The 21,188-nt window shown below is 41.2% G+C and overlaps 1 protein-coding gene across 1 annotated transcript in view; it reads left to right on the top strand.

Moving 5' to 3' along the window:
* The window catches only part of LOC114657340 (uncharacterized), a 155,662-nt gene extending 139,957 nt beyond the window's left edge, over positions 1–15,705 (top strand). The window contains exons 18-19 of the mRNA XM_051931494.1: positions 2,296–2,537; positions 15,251–15,705. Coding sequence (XP_051787454.1) covers positions 2,296–2,537; positions 15,251–15,705 — 697 coding nt within the window. The remainder of the gene's footprint in view (positions 1–2,295; positions 2,538–15,250) is intronic.
* Positions 15,706–21,188: the final 5,483 nt, after the last annotated feature.

The following is a 21,188-nucleotide window of genomic DNA, read 5'->3' as shown; positions in this document are numbered from 1 at the left end:
TTAGGCTTGTGCACAGAGTTATGAGAGTAACTTGCATTCTTTTATGAGAAAATGCTGACCTCTTGATACTAACAGAACACCCTGTGATATTATAAATCAGTTATGACCGTTTCTGAATTCTTGCTTAAAACTATAAGAAACATGTCACTTATGAATTAATAAATAAGGATTTTTTAATCTAACAAAACAAAATCTAATGAAGATATTAAAGCTGTAAGAATGTAATTTCTTTATAACTAATGTACTGAACTATAAGAAACTGCTTTAAACTCATCTTGTGTGTGTGTGTGCTGATAAGGGTGTATTTGTTAGGAATGTGAGTGCCCTGATAACTCTTTTGGTAAGAAACTCTGTGCTCTGATGTAACTGTAACTTTCAGTAATCTATTTATGACCTCAAAATGAACTGCCATATTTTTTTCTCTTTGGTTAATGAATAAGCTAGGTAATATAAAGAGAGGAATTTTTCTTTTTGGCAGGCAGGCTGGGTTTTTTGGGTCAGAGCAAGAACTATTAGCCGCTGCAGGCTCTTTTATTCACCAAGAATAAAGAAATTGCTTTTTACTTTAAATTGGTGTTTGTCTTCCGTTGTTTCCGACTTTCAGCGTTCACAACATGCAAGATGTGACATGAATTTTGACCGGCAGTATAAAGGGTTAGTTCACCAACACTCTGGCTCTACTGTCACCATTTGTGTTTTATTTTGACCGGGAGGATATTAGCATATAGGGTTATACGTGTTTGTTGTTGGTATAACTCAATAAAGTGTATTTAAATTAAAAAAGTCTTCATAATTATTGTATTTTACTCAAGAACACTGTAATAGCCTAATATAAGGCATGAAAAAGTAAACTCGTGGGTCAATTATTCTCACTCCTTAAAAAATACAAAATGGAACTGAACATGAACAAGTTCAAAATTGAAATGGTGAACTATGAACGTGAATGTATTCATCTGAATCTGTGTGAACTGAACTTTAAGTGAGTTCTTGTGAGCTGTGAACTTGCACAAAACTGCCCATCACTAGTTACAATGCATTTTATTACTACACTAGTCATTTAGCCTGTTACAATAACGGGCGCTAGAACAGTAGTGCATAAACATTAGTAGGAACAGTCTATATTAAATGGCAAGGGACTTTGACCTCATTCTGTTTGTTGGTCGTATTTTTCTTTCTTTCAGCCTTTCTTTTGTTGATGTTTACTTGCTGAGCTGACCGTTCTTCGTGGGCTGCCACCGTGTATTGTGTGTCTTTAATTTTCTGTGACAGTAATACTGTCTTGTACGGCTCTATTCAATAAGGGCGCGCACAAAAAGGTGAGCTTCAAAAGGGCGACCTCAATTGAGCGCGGCGAATAAAGGCGTTCGTAGATAATTTAGTTCAAATGGCTCTGGAATATGTGAAGAGCAACAGGTGCAGATCTTTATTTACGTGCGCCTTTATTTGCTGCAACCAATTGAGGTCGCCCTTTTGAGGCTCGCCTTTTGGTGCGCGCCCTTATTGAAGGATACCATCTTGTACGTCCGCTGGCTTGTATGTCCATAATATACCTTTAATTTTCTCTGGCGGTAATACAGGCGTGCGCGTCGGTAATATGCCTTTAATCTCCTCTGACAGTAATACTGGCTTGTATGTGGCTGTAATATGCGTCACTGTATTGTGTACCTTTAACTTCCTCTCGCAGTAATACTGGTTTGTATTTCCGTAAAACGCCTCTAACTTTCTCTGACAGTAATATTGCGCATCGCACCGTGCCCTGCGCATGCGCACTTCACCAGAAGACACCCACACACGGACACCTGGACGCACATAGGGATTTTATATATATAGATTCATTAGATCTTGCCTGAAGAAGGGGCCTGAGTTGCCTGGAAAGCTTGCATATTGTAATCTTTTTAGTTAGCCAATAAAAGGTGTAATTTTGCTTGGCTTTTCTCTACATTCATTACAAAAATACATTCCAACAGAGTAAATGGATTGTGAAGGTTCTAGAACCCACCTAACTGGACTCGGTCCATGGACGGCTACAGTGCAGAGCCTTACAGAACTGTGCTTACATTTTCTAAGTTGTTTCTTTCTTTTCAGTGGATGTGATTGTCAATGGCTGATTCAATGCGCTATCTTGCATAATTATGTTATCCATTCTGTCTATAGTTTGAGACGTTTACATTAATTAGTTTGTTGTGTGCTTCCGCAAGTTTGCACGTTTTTAATGCCTTGCTCCATCCTTTTATTACAAAAAAATTTGAAAATGCCCGTTTCTAAAATACCAGTATATGTTTCTAATTCTTTAAGGTTTAAAAAGACCACAGGGTACAGTTTTGGACTTCCTCACTCAATACTGGACAACCAGCCAAGAAAAAGCGGTGAATCTGATGACAGATCTATGGAAAATGATCCGTATTCTGTGAACATAATTCAGTCTGACTTGAGGAATGAAGACGCAGACAACCAGTCTAGTGAGGAAAAGCCCAGCGACAACAAAGAAGCCAGTTGTGAAGAAGTTCAGCACTCTACAGCTGACAGCACAAAGACAGGTGGGTTAGGAAGAACAGGAGATCTGAATCATGGGTCTCCAGTCAAAATGTGAAAATGCAGTCCTTCACATATAAAGTGTCTTGTTAAAAAAAAAAAAACCAAACACGTGTCACTTGATGCTGAACTGGTTTTGTCGGCACTCTGACATTACCTTTTGTTTCATTCCATTTGTTGAAAAATCTATAAATCTGTTTAATGGTCTCTCAGCTGAGATGTCTGTACAATGAACCCTCGTTTATCACGGTTAATCCGTTCCAGACTCTACCGCGATAAATGAATTTTCGCGAAGTAGGATTCTTTATTTATAAATCGAATATTTTCACAGTTAGAGTATAGAAAACCTGTTTACAACCTTATAAATACGTTTTTTAACATTATTAGAGCCCTCTAGACATGAAATAACACCCTTTAGTCACCATTACACTCGTATTACCCAATATATTAGACAAAATAAGGCATATTAGACATTACAAATATCATATTATTATTATTTTACTGTACATTTAATTAAACACACACACAGTTCTTACACACAACCACTAACCCATGAAGGCACGAGCTCAGTAGGAGAGTCTTCAGGTGGTGCAGTATCTTCAGCAGGTGTGTCGTTGTCTTCTTCCGCTGAAGGAGTACTAGGTGTAGGCAGTGGGTGTCTGGGAGAGCGGCTGAAGAACATCTTGATAGGCAGTTGCTGGCGCTGTCTTTTCATATGCGTGAGGAGGCTTTTGTAGGGTATTGCCATCTTTGATCATATCCAAGAGTTTCACCTTCTCCTGGATGGTAAGCATCTTCCTCCGGCGCTTAGTTTCATTGTCAGAAGGCTTGGAAAAAGCAGCACGTTTAGGAGTCATCGTGGGGCTTAGATAAAAGTTCTCAGAAAGCGCATGCGTAGTGACGTAACCGTGTGTGAGAAAAAATCGCGATAGAGTGAAGCCGCGAAAGTCGAAGCGTGATATAGCGAGGGATCACTGTATAGACCTCAAACAAAGGGAAGTGTCATTAAGGTCTATCCTGTCTCTAGTTGGAGATTAAAACTTTACAGGAGATCAAGAAAAATAAAAAATATTATAACAAACCACATTTCTCAGAAACAAACACTCAGAAGAACTTCTGACTTGGATCACAAGAGAGCTACTGTTGTCTGTAACAGGTTTGTAGGTGTAAGATGTGGTCAGATCTGCCCAGTTGTGCCACAAAATTACATTTAAAGGTATTAGCATTTGGTGGCACAGTGGTAGCGCTGCTGCCTCGCAGTAAGGAGACCTAGGTTCGCTTCCCGGGACCTCCCTGCGTGGAGTTTGCATGTTCTCCCCGTGTCTGTGTTGGTTTCCTCCGGGTGCTCCGGTTTCCTCCCACAGTCCAAAGACATGCAGGTTAGGTGCATTGGCGATTCTAAATCAGCCCTAGTGTGTGCTTGGTGTGTGGGTGTGTGTGCCCTGAGGTGGGCTGGCACCCTGCCTAGGGTTTGCTCATGCTTTGCGCCCTGTGCTGGCTGGGATTGGCTCCAGCAGACCCCCCGTGACCCTGTGTTAGGATATAGTGGGTTGGATAATGGATGGATGGTATTAGCATTTGAATAGAGCAGGCCAAGCTTGTAGTATCCACAAGTGGAACATGCTGATAGACGTTTAGAAGGAACAAAGTTTCTTGGTTGAAGTCACCAGCATTCAAGGGTCAGAATGACTCATCAGTGGAGTGTTGGTAACAAAGGGAATCATTTCTGTTGGCAAAATCTTCTTCCTGTTCTCCATCTCTGCCTTCTCCAAACAGCTCAGTCAACAACAACAACATTTATTTGTAGAACATGTCTGCGTGGGTTTCCTCCGGGGGCTCCGGTTTCCTCCCACAGTCCAAAGACATGCAGGTTAGGTGGATTGGCGATTCTGAATTGGCCCTAGTGTGTGCTTGGTGTGTGGGTGTGTTTGTGTGTGTCCTGCGTTCCGAACCTCCCACAGTAACACTTACTTAACCTTTTCATAATAAAAAGGGTTGTATAATGTGCATAATTTACCAGAACACCAATAATTTCTATAATGTACTAACCAAAAAGTTATAAAAAGTGCCTAGCCTACCAGAAACAACAATTTCATACTGTACTTACCATTTAATTGACATCTTTGGGCTGCAGAAAGGGAGGAGGAGGAGGAGAATGAAATGGAAGGTGGTTATTGTTTGGAAGGAGCCTCCTTATGCAAACCTTTTCTTTGTAAAATTGTCGAGATGGTGGATTTCAACATGCTGTACATATTAGTGAGATCGGTCACATGAACACCGCTCTCATATTTCCGCACAATTTCCTTTTTCGTTTCGGTTGTGATCGCTTTCTTTACCTTCGTTACCTTCTCTTCCTTCCTTAGCAATTATCGAAATAAATTATATAAATCACTGCACTGACCGAAATTACATCCAAAAAAACATGTATCTGGGCTCCGACTAACGCTTACAAATGCTCTCGGCTGATTGTTTACAATTGCACAATCGGATACACATGACCGCATTCGGGTCATAATGCAAGATGTTGGTCGTAAATCAAAACAAAAATTTTGGTTGTAAATCAAGTTGTTCGCATGTCAGGCCGGTCGTATATCAAGGGTCGATTGTTTATATATAATATATATATTGTGGTGTGTGGCCGGCTAAATATTCCGGCCCTCACCCCCAGGCCGCCAGGTGGAGCTCTCCCAACAGCGTGGACGTTCCCCGAATTCCAGCAGGGCCTCATGGACTTTGTAGTTTATATGCACAGCCCTGCTGGATACCATGGGGACCACCAGGAGTCGCTGTGGGGAGGCTGCCGGACTCTTACTTACCCTATAACCCGGAGGTGCGTCATGATCACATGACAAGAGGAAACAACGTGGTTCCGGGTTGAAGAAAGGAGCTTTTTATCCGACCCGGAAGTGTTCATGATCCCATGGACAGAAGGGAGAAACACTTTCGGGTCAGGGACTATATAAAGGACTCTGGGAAACCATTACGCTGAGCTGAGCTGGGAGGAAGGGTGGCGAAGTGTCTGGGAGTGTGGAGGATTGATTATTGGTTATACAGTAATCCCTCCTCCATCGCGGGGGTTGCGTTTCAGAGCCACCCGCGAAATAAGAAAATCCGCGAAGTAGAAACCATATGTTTATATGGTTATTTTTATATTGTCATGCTTGGGTCACAGATTTGCGCAGAAACACAGGAGGTTGTAGAGAGACAGGAACGTTATTCAAACACTGCAAACAAACATTTGTCTCTTTTTCAAAAGTTTAAACTGTGCTCCATGACAAGACAGAGATGACAGTTCCGTCTCACAATTAAAAGAATGCAAACATATCTTCTTCTTCAAAGGAGTGCCCGTCAGGAGCATATAAAGTCACAGAGATAGAGAAAAGCAAACAAATCAATAGGGCTGTTTGGCTTTTAAGTATGCGAAGCACCGCGGCACAAAGCTGTTGAAGGCGGCAGCTCACACCCCCTCTGTCAGGAGCAGACACAGAGAGAGAGAGAGAGACAGAGTTTGTTTTTCAATCAAAAATCAATACGTGCCCTTCGAGCTTTTAAGTATGCGAAGCACAGTGCAGCATGTCGTTTCAGGAAGCAGCTGCACAAAAGATAGCAAAGTGAAGATAATCTTTCAGCATTTTTAGACGAGCGTCCGTATCGTCTAGGTGTGCGAACAGCCCCCCTGCTCAATCCCCCTACGTCAGTATCAGAGAAAGTCAGCGCAAGAGAGACAGAGAAAAGTAAGTTGGGTAGCTTCTCAGCCATCTGCCAATAGCGTCCCTTGTATGAAATCAACAGGGCAAACCAACTGAGGAAGCATGTACCAGAAATTAAAAGACCCATTGTCCTAAGAAATCCGCGAACCAGCAAAAAATCCACGATATATATTTAAATATGCTTACATATAAAATCCGCGATGGAGTGAAGCCGCGAAGCGCGATATAGCGAGGGATTACTGTAGTGTGTTTATTGATTAGTTTATGAGTATTGTGGAGTGGAGGGTGCTTTGTGCACTGTATTGTCTAAGTAAAAGTAATATTTGGACTTTTACCTGGTGTCTGGAGTCGAGTCAGAGGGTTCAAGAGGACGACAAGGGCCTCAAACTGCGACTATATATATATATATATATATATATATATATATATATATATATATATATATATATATATATATATATATATATATATATATTAATAATCCAGCGTTTGTCTGTCTACCTGTCTGTCTGCTTTCTGCTTTTCATGAGAGAACTACTTAATTGATTTAGATCGTGTTTTATTTTCTATAATTTGCTTGAACATTCCGGTTGATTATGTGACTTCTCTCATTGTGCTAATAATCATAGTTTGCTTGTGGTAGCGATTTATTCGCGCAAACCCGAGAGACACGCAGCGGGCCAAGGGGATGGGGAGGCAGAACCTCAGGAATAGGGAGCCGGGTGGGGCCATCCTCACTCCTTCACTCACCAGCCTCCGTTCGAGTCACAGTACCTCTCACCACGTGTTGGCGCACACTTCGCCTCCGCTTAGCTAGTGATACCGGTTTGTTCAGCAGACATTATCATCTACAGATTGTTAAGGAGTAACGTTGGATGTTTTTGACAGAGAGATCAGAGCTACGTGTGTTTAAGAGGGTAGCTGTTGATTGGCCACATGCTATCACAGCCACATGCTTTTCTCCCCACACGGGGGATGCTCTCCCATCAGAGCTGAACACGATCAGATAAAGTGTCAGTGTGTGGCGTTGGAGCGTACCTACCTTCTGCTTGGCCAGAGATACCTTGCCAACTTTTTACATTTTTGGCAAAGAGATCACAGCTACATTCTCATCCCGATAGCAAAACCAAAAATATTGGATATCAAGACACCCTCAGATATGAAAGTTATCAATATAAATTCTTCTCAATACAAATAATTAAATTTTTTTTTTTTTACATTTTTTAATTGATTTTTAAAGTTTGTCCTGTTTCACAACTACGCAGGCATAGCCGCAGGGGATAGCTAGCATATTATAAACTGTCAATACGAGAGACTATGACATTCTTTTAATTACCATGGCAGGATAATCGAAAAACACAAAAATACTAAAACCAGAATCTTTACAGTTTAATCATCTTGAGAAATAATCCTTAAACTGTCGCCATTTTTAACCCTGGCTAACCAAATGATCAAAATAGTAATTCAGAGGTGCTGCTTCAGTTAACACTGCCGCACCATCAGAGCTGAGCCATGTTTCACTCAATGTAAGAAGATCTATTTTCTTAACGCTGATAAGATTGTTTATGTAAAAAGTCTTTCTTATAGGGTTATTTATCCATTTTCCAAGGAGGCTGACATACAAGAAAGAGAAATATGAAAGGTACTATATGAAAGAAAGAATACTAAATGAGGGATGAGTACAGGGATCACAATACAAAAAGAAAAAAAAACTAAACAATGGATGAGTAAAGAGTGAACAATAGAAAAGAAAGAAAGAGAAAAAAACTAAATGAGGGATGAGTACAGGGGTCACAATAAGAAAGAAAGAAAGAAAAGAAAGAGAAAGAAAGAAAGAACTAAATGAGGGATGAGTACAGGGATCACAATAAGAAAGAAAGAAAACTAAATGAGGGATGAGTACAGGGATCACAATACAAAAGAAAGAATGAAAGAAAAAACTAGAAGAGGGATGAGTAAAGGGATAACAATAGAAAAGAAAGAAAGAAAAAAAACTAAATGAGGGATGAGTACAGGGGTCACAATACGAAAGAAAGAGAAAGAAAGAACTAAATGAGGGATGAGTACAGGGTTCACAATACGAAAGAAAGAGAAAGAAAGAAAGAATTAAATGAGGGATGAGTACAGGGATCACAATACAAAAGAAAGAAAAAGAAAGAAAACTAAAGGAGGGATGAGTAAAGGAATAACAATAGAAAAGACAGAAAGAAAGAGAAAGTAAACTAAATGAGGGCTGAGTACAGGGGTCACAATACAAAAAGAAAGAAAACTAAAGGAACGATGAGTTCAGGGATCACAATACAATAGAAAGAAAGAAAGAAAGAAAAAGAAAGAAACTAAAGGAGGGTTGAGGAAAAGGATAACAATAGAAAAGAAAGAAAACCAAATGAACTTTATTTGTCCCCAGGGTGAAATTTGTCTTTTTACAGAGGCCCTTTAAATAAACAGATAGATAGATAGATAGATATACACTGTGCAATGGCTACACACACACACACACACACACACACACACACACTATGGTCTGAACACACACCAGACTGACTAAAAAGGAAGAAAATTTAATAAGAAAACGTCTGACTTTGCAGTCCATGTGAGGCGCTATACAGGTGTATTGCAGTTGGCATTAAGGACCCCCCTGTCGCATTTCTTATCACACTTCTTATGGTCCTCAGTGTTGGTGCGTCAGAGAGGATTGTGCAGCACTGTTCATAATGGCACTCAGTTTTGTTTAAATTCCCTCCTTCACCACAACCTCCAGGTGGGTCCGGAGTGTGCCCTATAACTGATCCTGCCCTTTTAATTAACCTTTTGATTTGGTGAGCCTCTCTTAAGCCCAGCACACCACACTGGCCATCACAAAGTTATAGAAGTTGTGTCGTTACCCACATTGAAGTGCGGGTGTTTCTGAGGTCAACAATCCTCTCGCTTGTCTTGTCCACCTTAACAGACAAATTTTTGCTCCTGCGCCAGTCCGCTATCAATCCTATCTCAATTCTTTGAGATGACTCGACCCCCCTACCCCCCGTTACATCATTTACAATCTTGAAGATGGTGCTTGAGCTACGTGCAGCCGTATAGTCATGGGTTAGCAGAGTGAACAGAAGTACACAGCCTGAGGGGTACCAGTACTCAGCTTGATGGCGCTGGAGATAGTCTTTCCAACGTAGACTGTCCTGGGTCGGCCTGTCAGAAAGTCCTGAATCAAGTTGCATAGGGAAGGATTGTAGCTAATTTGCAAACCTTTCTTGTTTTCACTTTGTCATTTTAAGTTATTGAGTGTAGATTGATGGGAAAAATGACAATTGTATCCATATAAAATTATATCTGTAACACGGGAAAGTGTGCAGAAAACGAGGGGGTCTCAAGCTAACAATCTTCTATTGAGTAGTTGGTAGAGCAGGCTATTCACCTTATGGCCTCTTTGTTTTTTTAGTCCCAGATATTATTTCAGTTGAGCCTCTTTTAATTACAAGGATGGATTATCGAAATCCGTTACTGATTAGCATGGGAGGTAGACCAGCAGAGATCTCTGAATTGGGTCATTTTGTTTCAATTTTAAAAAGTGACCAGTGTTTACAAAACATTATTTTCCTTTGTAGATTACTTTTCAGAATATAAAGATTATATTATTTACCAATCCCTTGCATAGCATCGGATGTCATGGGGATGAAATAGCAGCTTATAGAAAAGTTTTACTTTTCTTTTCAAATGGTATACAGTATAATACCGCCTGTGTTCCACTCAAGTCTGTCCCTGTAGTGAAGGGACGTGTAGACAGTATCATGTTATGTTCTCCATAGCCTGTCAGACCTGAAGGACACATGTAATAATAATAATAATAATAATAGAAAATAGAACTACTAAAGAAAAACACAGTTCTATCGAGACTTGTGTTGATGGAGAAGCATCTCTGCAATGGCTAAGCAGTTCTGGTCTTAAATGAGAAACAGAGAGCTTGATAATCGCAGCTCAGGACCAGGCACTCAACACCAGATACCACCAGAGAAACATCTTGTTAGAGCCAGCAGACAGTCAATGTCGATTATGTAACAAGGCAGAAGAACCCATAAGTCACGTTGTCGCAGGCTGTACAACACTTGCACTGTCGGAGTACACACAGAGACGTGATAAAGTGAACAGCTACAGTAAATTATGATAAGAAGTTGTACATTTATAGTTTACCAGCTGTGCCACTCTTCTTAGACAGGTTGAAATCTCAGTAATCAAAATAGACCTCAGTGTTAACGTTTGTAGTGCACCAGCAATGGGAATATATTTTGTAATGCAAATGCATTCCAACAGGTGCAGCATCACAAATGTGTGTAGTAATAAAATATATTGCATTTGTCCCTCCAACTAATGGCGCATCTCAAACATTAGCACTGCTTTTATGAATCCACTACCAAATCCATATAACAAAGACGTGTGTGCAGCATTTCCCATTCCTACAGATAGCACATCACAAATGTTAGCACTGCTTTTACAAATTCCAAACCAAATGACATATAACAGAGATTTATGTATTGCGTTTCTCATTCCAACAGATGGTGCAGCAGACATTTGTAGCAATAAAATGCATGGCGTTTTTCATCCCAACTAATGGCACATCTCAAACATCAGCACTGCTTTTATGAATCCGCTACCATATCCATATAACAAAGACATGTGTGTAGTGTGAAAGGGTACAGCCCGGACACAGACAGGAGGACACGTCTTAGCCATCACCACACGTTTATTCCTACAACTATTATTTACAATGTCCTATGTGCACCGCCACCAAACACCACCCACAGTCTCTCAACAGTCCTGGCTTCTTCACTAGCCGTCACTCTCTCTCTCTCTCTCTCACTCTTCAGGCCTCTCTTCGCCCACCTCCTTCTCCGACGTCGTCCACCTCCTCACCCGACTCCAGCCTTGATTGTCGGGAGGCGGACCCTTTTATAGGCAGCCAAATGCCGACCACACCCAGCCACCTGTGACAGTAGCATTTCCCATTCCAACAGATAGCACATCACAAATGTTAGCACTACTTTTACAAATTCCAAACCAAATGACATATAACAGAGATTTATGTATTGCATTTGTCATTCCAACAGATGGTGCAGCAGACGTTTGTAACAATAAAATGCACTGTATTTCCCATTCCAACAGATGGCACATCACAAACATTAGCACTGCTTTTATGAATCCCATAGCAATTGATGTATAACAGAGACATGACAAACCAGAATGGACACACAGATACCTGTCCTTTTATTAAGGTGGATTCCATTTGTATTTAATCAAATATTGTACAGGTAGTCTCTGGGTTATAAATGAAATCTGTTCCTAAGTCTAATATGTAGGTGTCAAATTTGTAAGCAAGACAGAGCAGGTCCAAACCATACTTATTTAGTGCCAGTTAATAAAATGTTTGTCTTATTATTATACAGGTGTAGTACTAGCAGAGATGCCTGCTGTCGCTTGGGTTGACAAAAGGTGAAACAGTTTCGATTTAAATAATTTATTATTCGAATATTGTTCAGAAGTTAAACTGCCATTATTAACGAATGACGGATTATAGTTGCGAATCATTTCGAGTGCCTTATGATACACAACGTTTTTCATTTCGTCATTAGGAGCAAGAACATATAAATTCTTTTCTGATCCTTCTCTAGAACAGGCGACATATAGCTGGCCGTGTGAAAATCACAGTTCTTTGAGGTAAACTCCAGTAACTTGAAGTCACTGGCGTTGCTCTTTATTTTTGGACATCGCAAATATGAGGCGTACTGAAAGCTGAAGTTGTTTTGAATTTGAAAAGGAGTTCATTGGAAACCACAGGTAAACATGGAATGAAATCCTCTTCCTTTCCGATTCTGGTGGCCTCAATTACATGTGGATGACATGCCACTGTTGCCACATTTCTCATAACCTTGATACATTCAATTTTTCCAAATTATATTTGAATTTACTGTTTAGGGTTTTCCTTAATTTTTCAAATCATGTTACACATTTTTTTTTGTTATTAATGACTGAAAATGTAACTTTTGGATATTCACCCTTCCTCTCACTTGGTGATTGCATTGTGATGAACATTGGAACAGACAAAATTTCTTTATCTATCTATCTATCTATCTATCTATCTATCTATCTATCTATCTATCTATCTATCTATCTATCTATCTATCTATTAAATATATTTTTCCGTTCTATTCCTGTACACACTTAGGAACCCATCCAGATTCACTGAAATACCTAGCACATAAAAATAATACAGTAATATTAAAAGTAACCACATATAGTATGTACTGAGAAGAAAGAGAAGAGAGAATCTTTATCATTTAAAATTGTGTTGCGCCATCTGTTGGAATGACAAATGCAAACATTCAAACTAGTTTTACGAATCCGATGCCAGGTGACACATAATAGAGACATAGCAACTGGATGGACACGCAGATGCAGAGACACACACACACCTTTTATTAAGCTGAATAAGCTGATTTCTGTCCATCCGGTAGTTTCTCTCTGTTAGACATATTCAGCATTAATCTTTTGCAGTGCAGTGTGTCTGTCCATTTTCTATCATTCTGTTATATACCATTTGGATTAGGGGGACCATAAAAGCAGTGCAAATGTCTGTGGATAATTGAAGACATAGCAACTACTACACTGCAAAAAATGAAATCTTAACAAGCCAGACAATCTTGAAAAGAGATAATAGATCTTGTTTTTCTTATTGTAAGAATAACTGACTTGAGTAGATTTGTATGTGTAAGATATATAATCTCATTTTTAGAAAATTTAACAAGTTAAACTTTCTCACTATATTGGCAGATAATTTTGCTTGATTCTAGTACCTTTTTCTTGTTTTTCAGGCTCAATGTGTAGACATAAAAGACAGGTGCATAAAAGACAAGTTCACGCAAGACAACATACAGACATTACAAACATTTCACTTCTTACACAGAAAGTAGGTAAGACAGCACAAGGCAGCACAGTACAGACAATAAATACATCCATTATCCAACCCGCTATATCCTAACTACAGGGTCATGGGGGTCTGCTGGAGCCAATCCCAGCCAACACAGGGCGCAAGGCAGGAAACAAACCCGGGGCAGGGTGTCAGCCAACCGTAGGACACACACTCACACAGGACAATTTAGAACCGCCAATGCACTTAACCTGCATGTCTTGACTGTGGGAGGAAACCCACGCAGACACGGGGAGAACATGCAAACTCCACGCAGGGAGGACCTAGAAAGCGAACCCAGGTCTTGTAACTGCAAGCCAGCAGCGCTACCCACTGTGCCACCATGCTGCCCTCAACAATAAATACAAATGATATATATAAATGTAAGCCAGTCAGTGGGTGAAATAAAATATGAAAGAAAATATTGCACATCGTTTCACAGTGATTGCTATATGCTATATGGATACAATATCTATACATAATATATACAATATAGACAATGTAATATTGTACGATATTACAATACAATATGATGTAAACGTAAGACCTATTTGTGGTAATAAAGTGCACAGTAAGTAAGAGAGCAAAAGGACAAAGGTTATTTAACAGATTTTAGTATTCTGATGGTTACTCTCTGTTAGACGTATTCAGCGTTAACATTTTCCACTGCAGTGTGTTTGTCCAGTTGCTATGTCTCTGTTACATGCCATTTGGTATGGGATTCTTAACAGCAGTGCAAAGGTTTGTAATGTGCCATCTGTTGGATAATAGAGACACAGAAACTGGATGGATACATAGACACATGGCCACTTGTCCTTTCATTTAAGTGGATGTGTTTAATTTCCAGAATTGCATATTAATAATAAATCATTTTATCTCATCTTGCCCTAATTTCATCCATAATTTGCCCAAAATCTTCATTCTCTCCCACTGGGTCTTCTATGAGTGTGCCGTGTGATGGCATATGGAGATTGGCCCTGCTAGCTCCCTTCAACCCATCAATGTAAAAACTGGGCTCAGAAGATGGAGTGTTGAATTGGTGAACAAATTCATATCACTGGTCAACAAACATTTTGCTGCTGGGATTCTTTCACTTGTACTTTAACAAATTTCACTTGCTGAGTCCAAATCTGAAAACCGTTTTCATCCAGCACGTCCCATTTTTTGGTTATGTTCCAAGTCTTGGACAGCTAGGGTGACTGGACAGTAAAGGCGATGCGTTTCAGCATTTAAGAAATAAGTTTGGTTTTGAGAAAAGTGAAGCCAAAATTAAGGAAGGTGTTTTCTTTGTCCCTGAAATCCGTGAACTGATGCTTGACGATGAGTTCAAAAGGAAACTGAAGCCCACTGAATCAGCCCCCTCATTCATGCGGGTTGTCCAGAATTTTCTTGACAGTCACAGAGCAGAGAATTATACTGAGCTTGTGGAGAATATGCTGAAAGCGTCTCAGCTTATGGGACCCAGAAGGTCACTGAAGACGTCATTTTTTACATTCTCATCTCGACTTTTTTCCACCAAATCTAAGCGATGTCAGAGATGAGCATGGAGAAAGATTTCATCAAGATATAAAGGTGATGGAAAACTGACATCAGGGAAAATTCACTCCGAGCATGATGGGGTGACTACTGTTGTTTCATGTAAAGAGAGACGGATGTGTAGTACAAGCGCAAAAGTGAGTGCCTCAGACAATTTTGGGTACGCTGACCTCACTTTTATATTGAGTTAAACTGACATAAAAATGTTTTAAAGGGTCTCTGGTATCGTCTTCTGGTTTGTTTTCAGAATAAACACATCAAAACAATTTTGGTGGGACAGAGTCCAAACGCTAGATATCGTGTTGATATATTGATATTCAAAAGTGTCAAAACGGCAATGATGTGCATTCCAAAAGCCTGACGTGCTAGCTTAATTCCGATGTCATATAAGAAATGAGTGTAAAAAACTTAATAGAGTGCAGTAGCAAACAAAAAATATTTTTTTGTAGACCAGTGTAATTGATGTAAGAGCAAAATATCGATTTTCCTAATTGACGTCACACTGTGTTTCTTGCAGATGAACAAAGCCCTGAAGATGAAGCTTTTTGTGCTCAAGAATCAGAATGTAAAAACATCAAGCATCACCGAGCAGGTCGTGACGACAACTTGTTTATTTCTGAAGACCGTGCACAACATCAGATGTCATCTGTTCCTAGTGAGGACTCGCAGAAACTGCAGAAGAACATGGAATTGTGTTCCTCACATCCAGATATCCAGACTCTTTCTTCCTGTGCATCATCCTTTGAAATGGGAGTTGTCACTACTGACCTGGGAGACGGTAAATGTCCTGACGGTAGTCATTTGTCGCGTGAAGATCGTAAGGCTTCTGCAACATCTTCTGAAGGTATGGAAGTGTGTCCAGTGGATGACGCAGACTCGGACAACACACAGCTTCAGAATGACTCCACCGTTGACCCACACGGACTGTCCTCTGACGCCTCCACTGTTACTAGAGGTAATGATTATAAATAGAATAAAAGCAACGTATAGTGTACACTCACTGAGCAAACTATTAGGAACACCTGCTAATCTATATGCCATTATCTAATCAGCCAATCACGTGGCAGCAGTTGGGAGCATGCACTGATATAGCGTGTTGCCACACCCACCACACGACAAACCACCTGGATTGGTACCCGAGTGGCATCAGGTGACACCTCAGCACCACAACAGGAAAAGTGGGAGTTGTTTCATTCTTTTTTTTGTACGGTGGCTGGTGTGCCCAAGTTTTCCCTGCAAGTTGGAGGAGCTGCTTTCATGGCTGGATACAGAATAACGTCATACCCAGGGAACGGAGCAATTGCAGGTTAAGGGCCTTGCACCCAACGGAGTAGAGTCACTTTTGGCGTTTTATGGGATTCCGATTTGTCGGCGCAGATCCCTAACGTCAGACTCACCACTCCACTCCTTCACGTGGCACCAGTGCAGATGCAGGTCAGGAGCTTCACGTTCACAGCAAATAGCAGAATGGGGGGAAAAAAAAATGTCCTCTCAGTTATTTCGACCATGGCATGATTGTTGGTGCCCGACAGGTTGGTTTGAGTGTTTCTGTAACTGCTGATCTCCTGGGATATTGGCACACAACAGTCTCTAGAACAGGGGTCTCCAACACGTCGCTCACGAGCTACTGGTAGCTCGCCAAAAGGTTAATGAGTCCTACATAAATTTGAAAACTTGATTAGTCAAATAAGGGGTGGGCGATCTTTCCAAAAAAATCATATCACGATCCTTTTACAGTGCATCTGGAAAGTATTCACAGCGCGTCACTTTTTCCACATTTTGTTATGTTACAGCCTTATTCCAAAATGGATTAAATTCATTTTTTTCCTCAGAATTCTACACACAACACCCCATAATGACAACGTGAAAAAAGTTTACTTGAGGTTTTTGTAAATTTATTATTAATAAAAAACCTGAGAAATCCCATGTCCATAAGTATTCACAGCCTTTGCTCAATACTTTGTCGATGCCCCTTTGGCAGCAATTACAGCCTCAAGTCTTTTTGAATATGATGCCACAAGCTTGGCACACCTATCCTTGGCCAGTTTGGCCCATTCCTCTTTGCAGCACCTCTCAAGCTCCATCAGGTTGGATGGGAAGCGTCGGTGCACAGCCATTTTAAGATCTCTCCAGAGATGTTCAATCGGATTCAAGTCTGGGCTCTGGCTGGGCCACTCAAGGACATTCACAGAGTTGTCCTGAAGCCACTCCTTTGATATCTTGGCTGTGTGCTTAGGGTCGTTGTCCTGCTGAAAGATGAACCGTCACCCCAGTCTGAGGTCAAGAGCGCTCTGGAGCAGGTTTTTATCCAGGATGTCTCTGTACGTTGCTGCAGTCATCTTTCCCTTTATCCTGACTAGTCTCCCAGTCCCTGCTGCTGAAAAACATCCCCACAGCATGATGCTGCCACCACCATGCTTCACTGTAGGGATGGTATTGGCCTGGTGATGAGCGGTGCCTGGTTTCCTCCAAACGTGACGCCTGGCATTCACACCAAAGAGTTCAATCTTTGTCTCATCAGACCAGAGGATTTTCTTCAGGTGCCTTTTGGCAAACTCCAGGCGGGCTGCCATTTGCCTTTTACTAAAGAGTGGCTTCCATCTGGCCACTCTACCATACAGGCCTGATTGGTGGATTGCTGCAGAAATGGTTGTCCTTCTGGAAGGTTCTCCTCTCTCCACAGAGAACCTCGGGTTCTTGGTCACCTCCCTGACTAAGGCCCTTCTCCCCCGATCGCTCAGTTTAGATGGCCGACCAGCTCTAAGAAGAGTCCTGGTGGTTTTGAACTTCTTCCACTTACGGATGATGGAGGCCACTGTGCTCATTGGGACCTTCAAAGCAGCAGAAATTTTTCTGTAACCTTCCCCAGATTTGTGCCTCGAGACAATCCTGTCTCGGAGGTCTACAGACAATTCCTTTGACTTCATGCTTGGTTTGTGCTCTGACATGAACTGTCAACTGTGGGACCTTCTATAGACAGGTGTGTGCCTTTTCAAATCATGTCCAGTCAACTGAATTGACCACAGGTGGACTCCAATGAAGCTGCAGAAACATCTCAAGGATGATCAGGAGAAACAGGATGCACCTGAGCTCAATTTTGAGCTTCACGGCAAAGGCTGTGAATACTTATGTACATGTGCTTTCTCAATTTTTTTATTTTTAACAAATTTGCAAAAACCTCAAACTTTTTTCACGTTGTCATTATGGGGTGTTGTGTGTAGAATTCTGAGGAAAAAATGAATTTAATCCATTTTGGAATAAGGCTGTATCATAACAAAATGTGGAAAAAGTGATGCGCTGTGAATACTTTCCGGATGCGCTGTAACACAAGATCACGATCCACACTCTGAATTGCAATCTCTCTTTTCAGTGAGGCAGACACTTAAGAGAATATCCGGACTCAAACTCATCAAGACCTAAGTAACACTTTATTTTAAATGTCAAACAAAGTTGAATTCAATTGTTCTCTCGTTTGTAGAGTTGAGGACCACGCCCCGAAGCTGGCGAGTGAGTGAGGAGAGCCCCGCCGTTCTGCCCGCTGCGTAGATCTCAGATTTGCGCAAATCTGTACTGCAAGTGAACTGTGATACATAGCGAAATGAGAGAAGTCGCAAAATCAAATGAATGTTCAAGCAAATTACAGAAAAAAACGATCTAAATCCGTTAAGTAGTTCTCTCGTTTAAAGCGGACAGACATACAGACAGTAGATTTTACATATTATATAGTAGTAAACCTTCAAATTAATGTGCAGTTCAAGTCTCAACAGCATTCTCAGCATTTCTGGAACTCAGTAGAGCCAGATAACTAGAAGAATCTTCACCAAGGGGCTCTGAAAATGTCTTCTTTGTTTGGGTCTCCATACCTCTGTGAGTCTGACATGAATGTCATGAAATGAAACTTCAGAACAAGACTGACAGACGAACATTTAAACGACTCCATCAGAGTGAACCTCAGTGGCTCCAATCCACCAGACACCTCAGTGCCAGTCATCTGACTAACTAAACAACACATCAGACATGCGACTGGACCTGTGAATAAAGTGACACAGTGACATGTGACAAAATGACAAATGAATAAGTCAGATCTGTGTGTTTGTGATTGCATGGTTTTGTTTTGACAGCATTCATGTTTTAATTCAGTAGTGTGAGATACACTAGAAAATGCATACAGACCTACAAAATGCACTTGCAGGTGAACTCAATATTTTTTGTGATGTTTTAATGCAAAATGTGAGTTGTGGACACCAACATTTTGTAAATGTTCAGGCAAAACAAGCAGTGTCAGTTCTGCGTGCAGAAACACCTTGTTGATGAGAGAGGTCAGAGGAGAACGACCAGATTTGTTCAAGTAGACAGAAAAGAAATAGTAACTCAGACAACCAGCTCGGGTGAGCTGAAGAGCATCTCAAGAATGCACAACACGTCGAACCTTGAGCCACATTAGAACACTCTAGACGAGAACAGGCCATTCAGCCCAACAAAGCTCGCCAGTCTTATCCACTTATTTCTTCCAACAAAACATCAAGATGGACTACAACAGCAGAAGACCACATCAGGTTCCACTCCTTTCAGACAAGAATAGAAACCTGAGGCTGCAGTAGACAAAGGCTCACCAAAACTGGACAGTTGAAGACTTGAAAAATGTAACCTGGTTTGACGAATCTCCGTATTTGCTGAGGCACACTTGATCGTAGGGTAAGAAGTTGGGTCCAACAACATGAATCCATGCCCTTAGTCAGCAGTCCACGCTGGTGGTGGGGTGGTGTGATAGTGTGGGGAATGTTTCCCTGGCACCCCACTGGCCTATTAATATCAACCAATCGTCTCTTGAATGCCACTACCCATTTGAGCATTGTTGCTCACCATGTGTAGTCCTTCATTGTCACAGGTCTCCTGATGGGTACTTCCAGCAGGATAATACGCCATGTCAGAAAGAAAACTGGTGTCACGAACATGACAATGAGTTCAGTGTTCTTCAGCGGCCTTCCTAGTTACTGGAAAATCATAGGTATACCTGAAATGAAAACGTCCACTCCCTTTCCGACACCGGTTAGAATAGTAGCCTCGATTACTTTTTACATTCATTTTTTTTTCTGAATTAAATTAGAATTTACTGTTTTCCTTAATTTTTTGAATCATAGTCACACATTTAAATTTTTTATTAATGACCGAAACTGTAGCTTTTGGATATTTACTGTATATACTCTGTGGCACCCGGCTGGGATACCTACCCGGCCGAGATGCCCGGGGAGACAGGAGGAGGGTTCATACCTCCTCCAGAATGCGAGGGGGCGTCCGCCCTGGTTGTATTTGGGGCCACGGGTACATGGCTTGGAAGCTCAAACCTGTAGGGGCCCGTGGTCACCGCCAGGGGGGCGTCTACTTTCTGCCACACCAGGAAGTGCTGGGGGGAAGAAGAGAGGGAACACCCGGAGTGCTTCTGGGAGGCACTTCCGCCACACTGGGGCGTGTCCGCGGGATTGCCACTGCACACCCGGAGCACAATCAGGTAGAGATAAAAGGGGCCGTCTCCCTTCATTCAAGGCTGGAGTTGGGAGGAAGCAGGACAAGGTCGGAGAAAGAGAGAAGGAGGCGGTCCGAAGAGGCATAATGGTTGGCCTGGACTTTGGGGAAGATTGGGGTTTGTGGTGCACTTAGAGCCATTGTAAATAGTAGTAGTGTAAATAAACGTGTGGTGGTGCAAAAATAACATGTCTGCCTGTCTGTGTCCGGGGCTCGTTCCACAACTCGCATTTAAGTTCTCCCACGGATAAGTCAGGGCTTGATTTTATCTTATTCATTTCCGGGAATTTTATAATGTCGGTCATATAAGTCGAATGTGGAAAACTCACGCTATTAGTCCAAGAGATTCTGATATGCCAACGCCCACCAGAGAGAGTAACCCGGGAGCACACTGCCCTTTTTTTCTATGTATTGTGCCTACCTGCCCACACGGTAATACCTGAGCTATTCCGAAGCTACGTTTGCACTGTTTTGTGTTTTTTGTATCTCACACCCTCACACACCATTATCGTAAGAGCTTCCCTTATCTACAATGGAGCCTTCGATCAGAAGAAAATATGAAGCTGGTTTTAAATTGAAAGTCATTGAAGTGGCGAAAGAAATTGGTAACTGCGCTGCTACAACAAAATTCAATTCATCTGAAAAACTGATGCGAGATTGGAGGAGGCAAGAAGATGTAAAAAAAAAAAAAAAAATTAAGTGTCGTATTTTTGAATGGACGTATAAGTCCGGTGTCTGATTTTATTATTGATTTTTCGGGTTTAAAGACGCGACTTATACGTGATTATATACAGTAATCTTCCTACCACATGGTTATTGCGTTGTGACCAACATCAGGACAGAGAGACTTTTTTGCTTCTTTATTAGATAGATTTTACTCTTCTATTCCTATAAAACACTTGAGAAATTCATCAAGATTCACTAAAATATCT

The sequence above is a fragment of the Erpetoichthys calabaricus genome, chromosome 9 (genome assembly GCF_900747795.2).
Source record: "Erpetoichthys calabaricus chromosome 9, fErpCal1.3, whole genome shotgun sequence".
In the NCBI taxonomy this organism is placed as follows: Eukaryota; Metazoa; Chordata; class Cladistia; order Polypteriformes; family Polypteridae; genus Erpetoichthys; species Erpetoichthys calabaricus.
The sequence above is the reverse complement of the archived record's forward strand: the minus strand, read 5'-3'. Positions and strand labels throughout refer to the sequence as shown.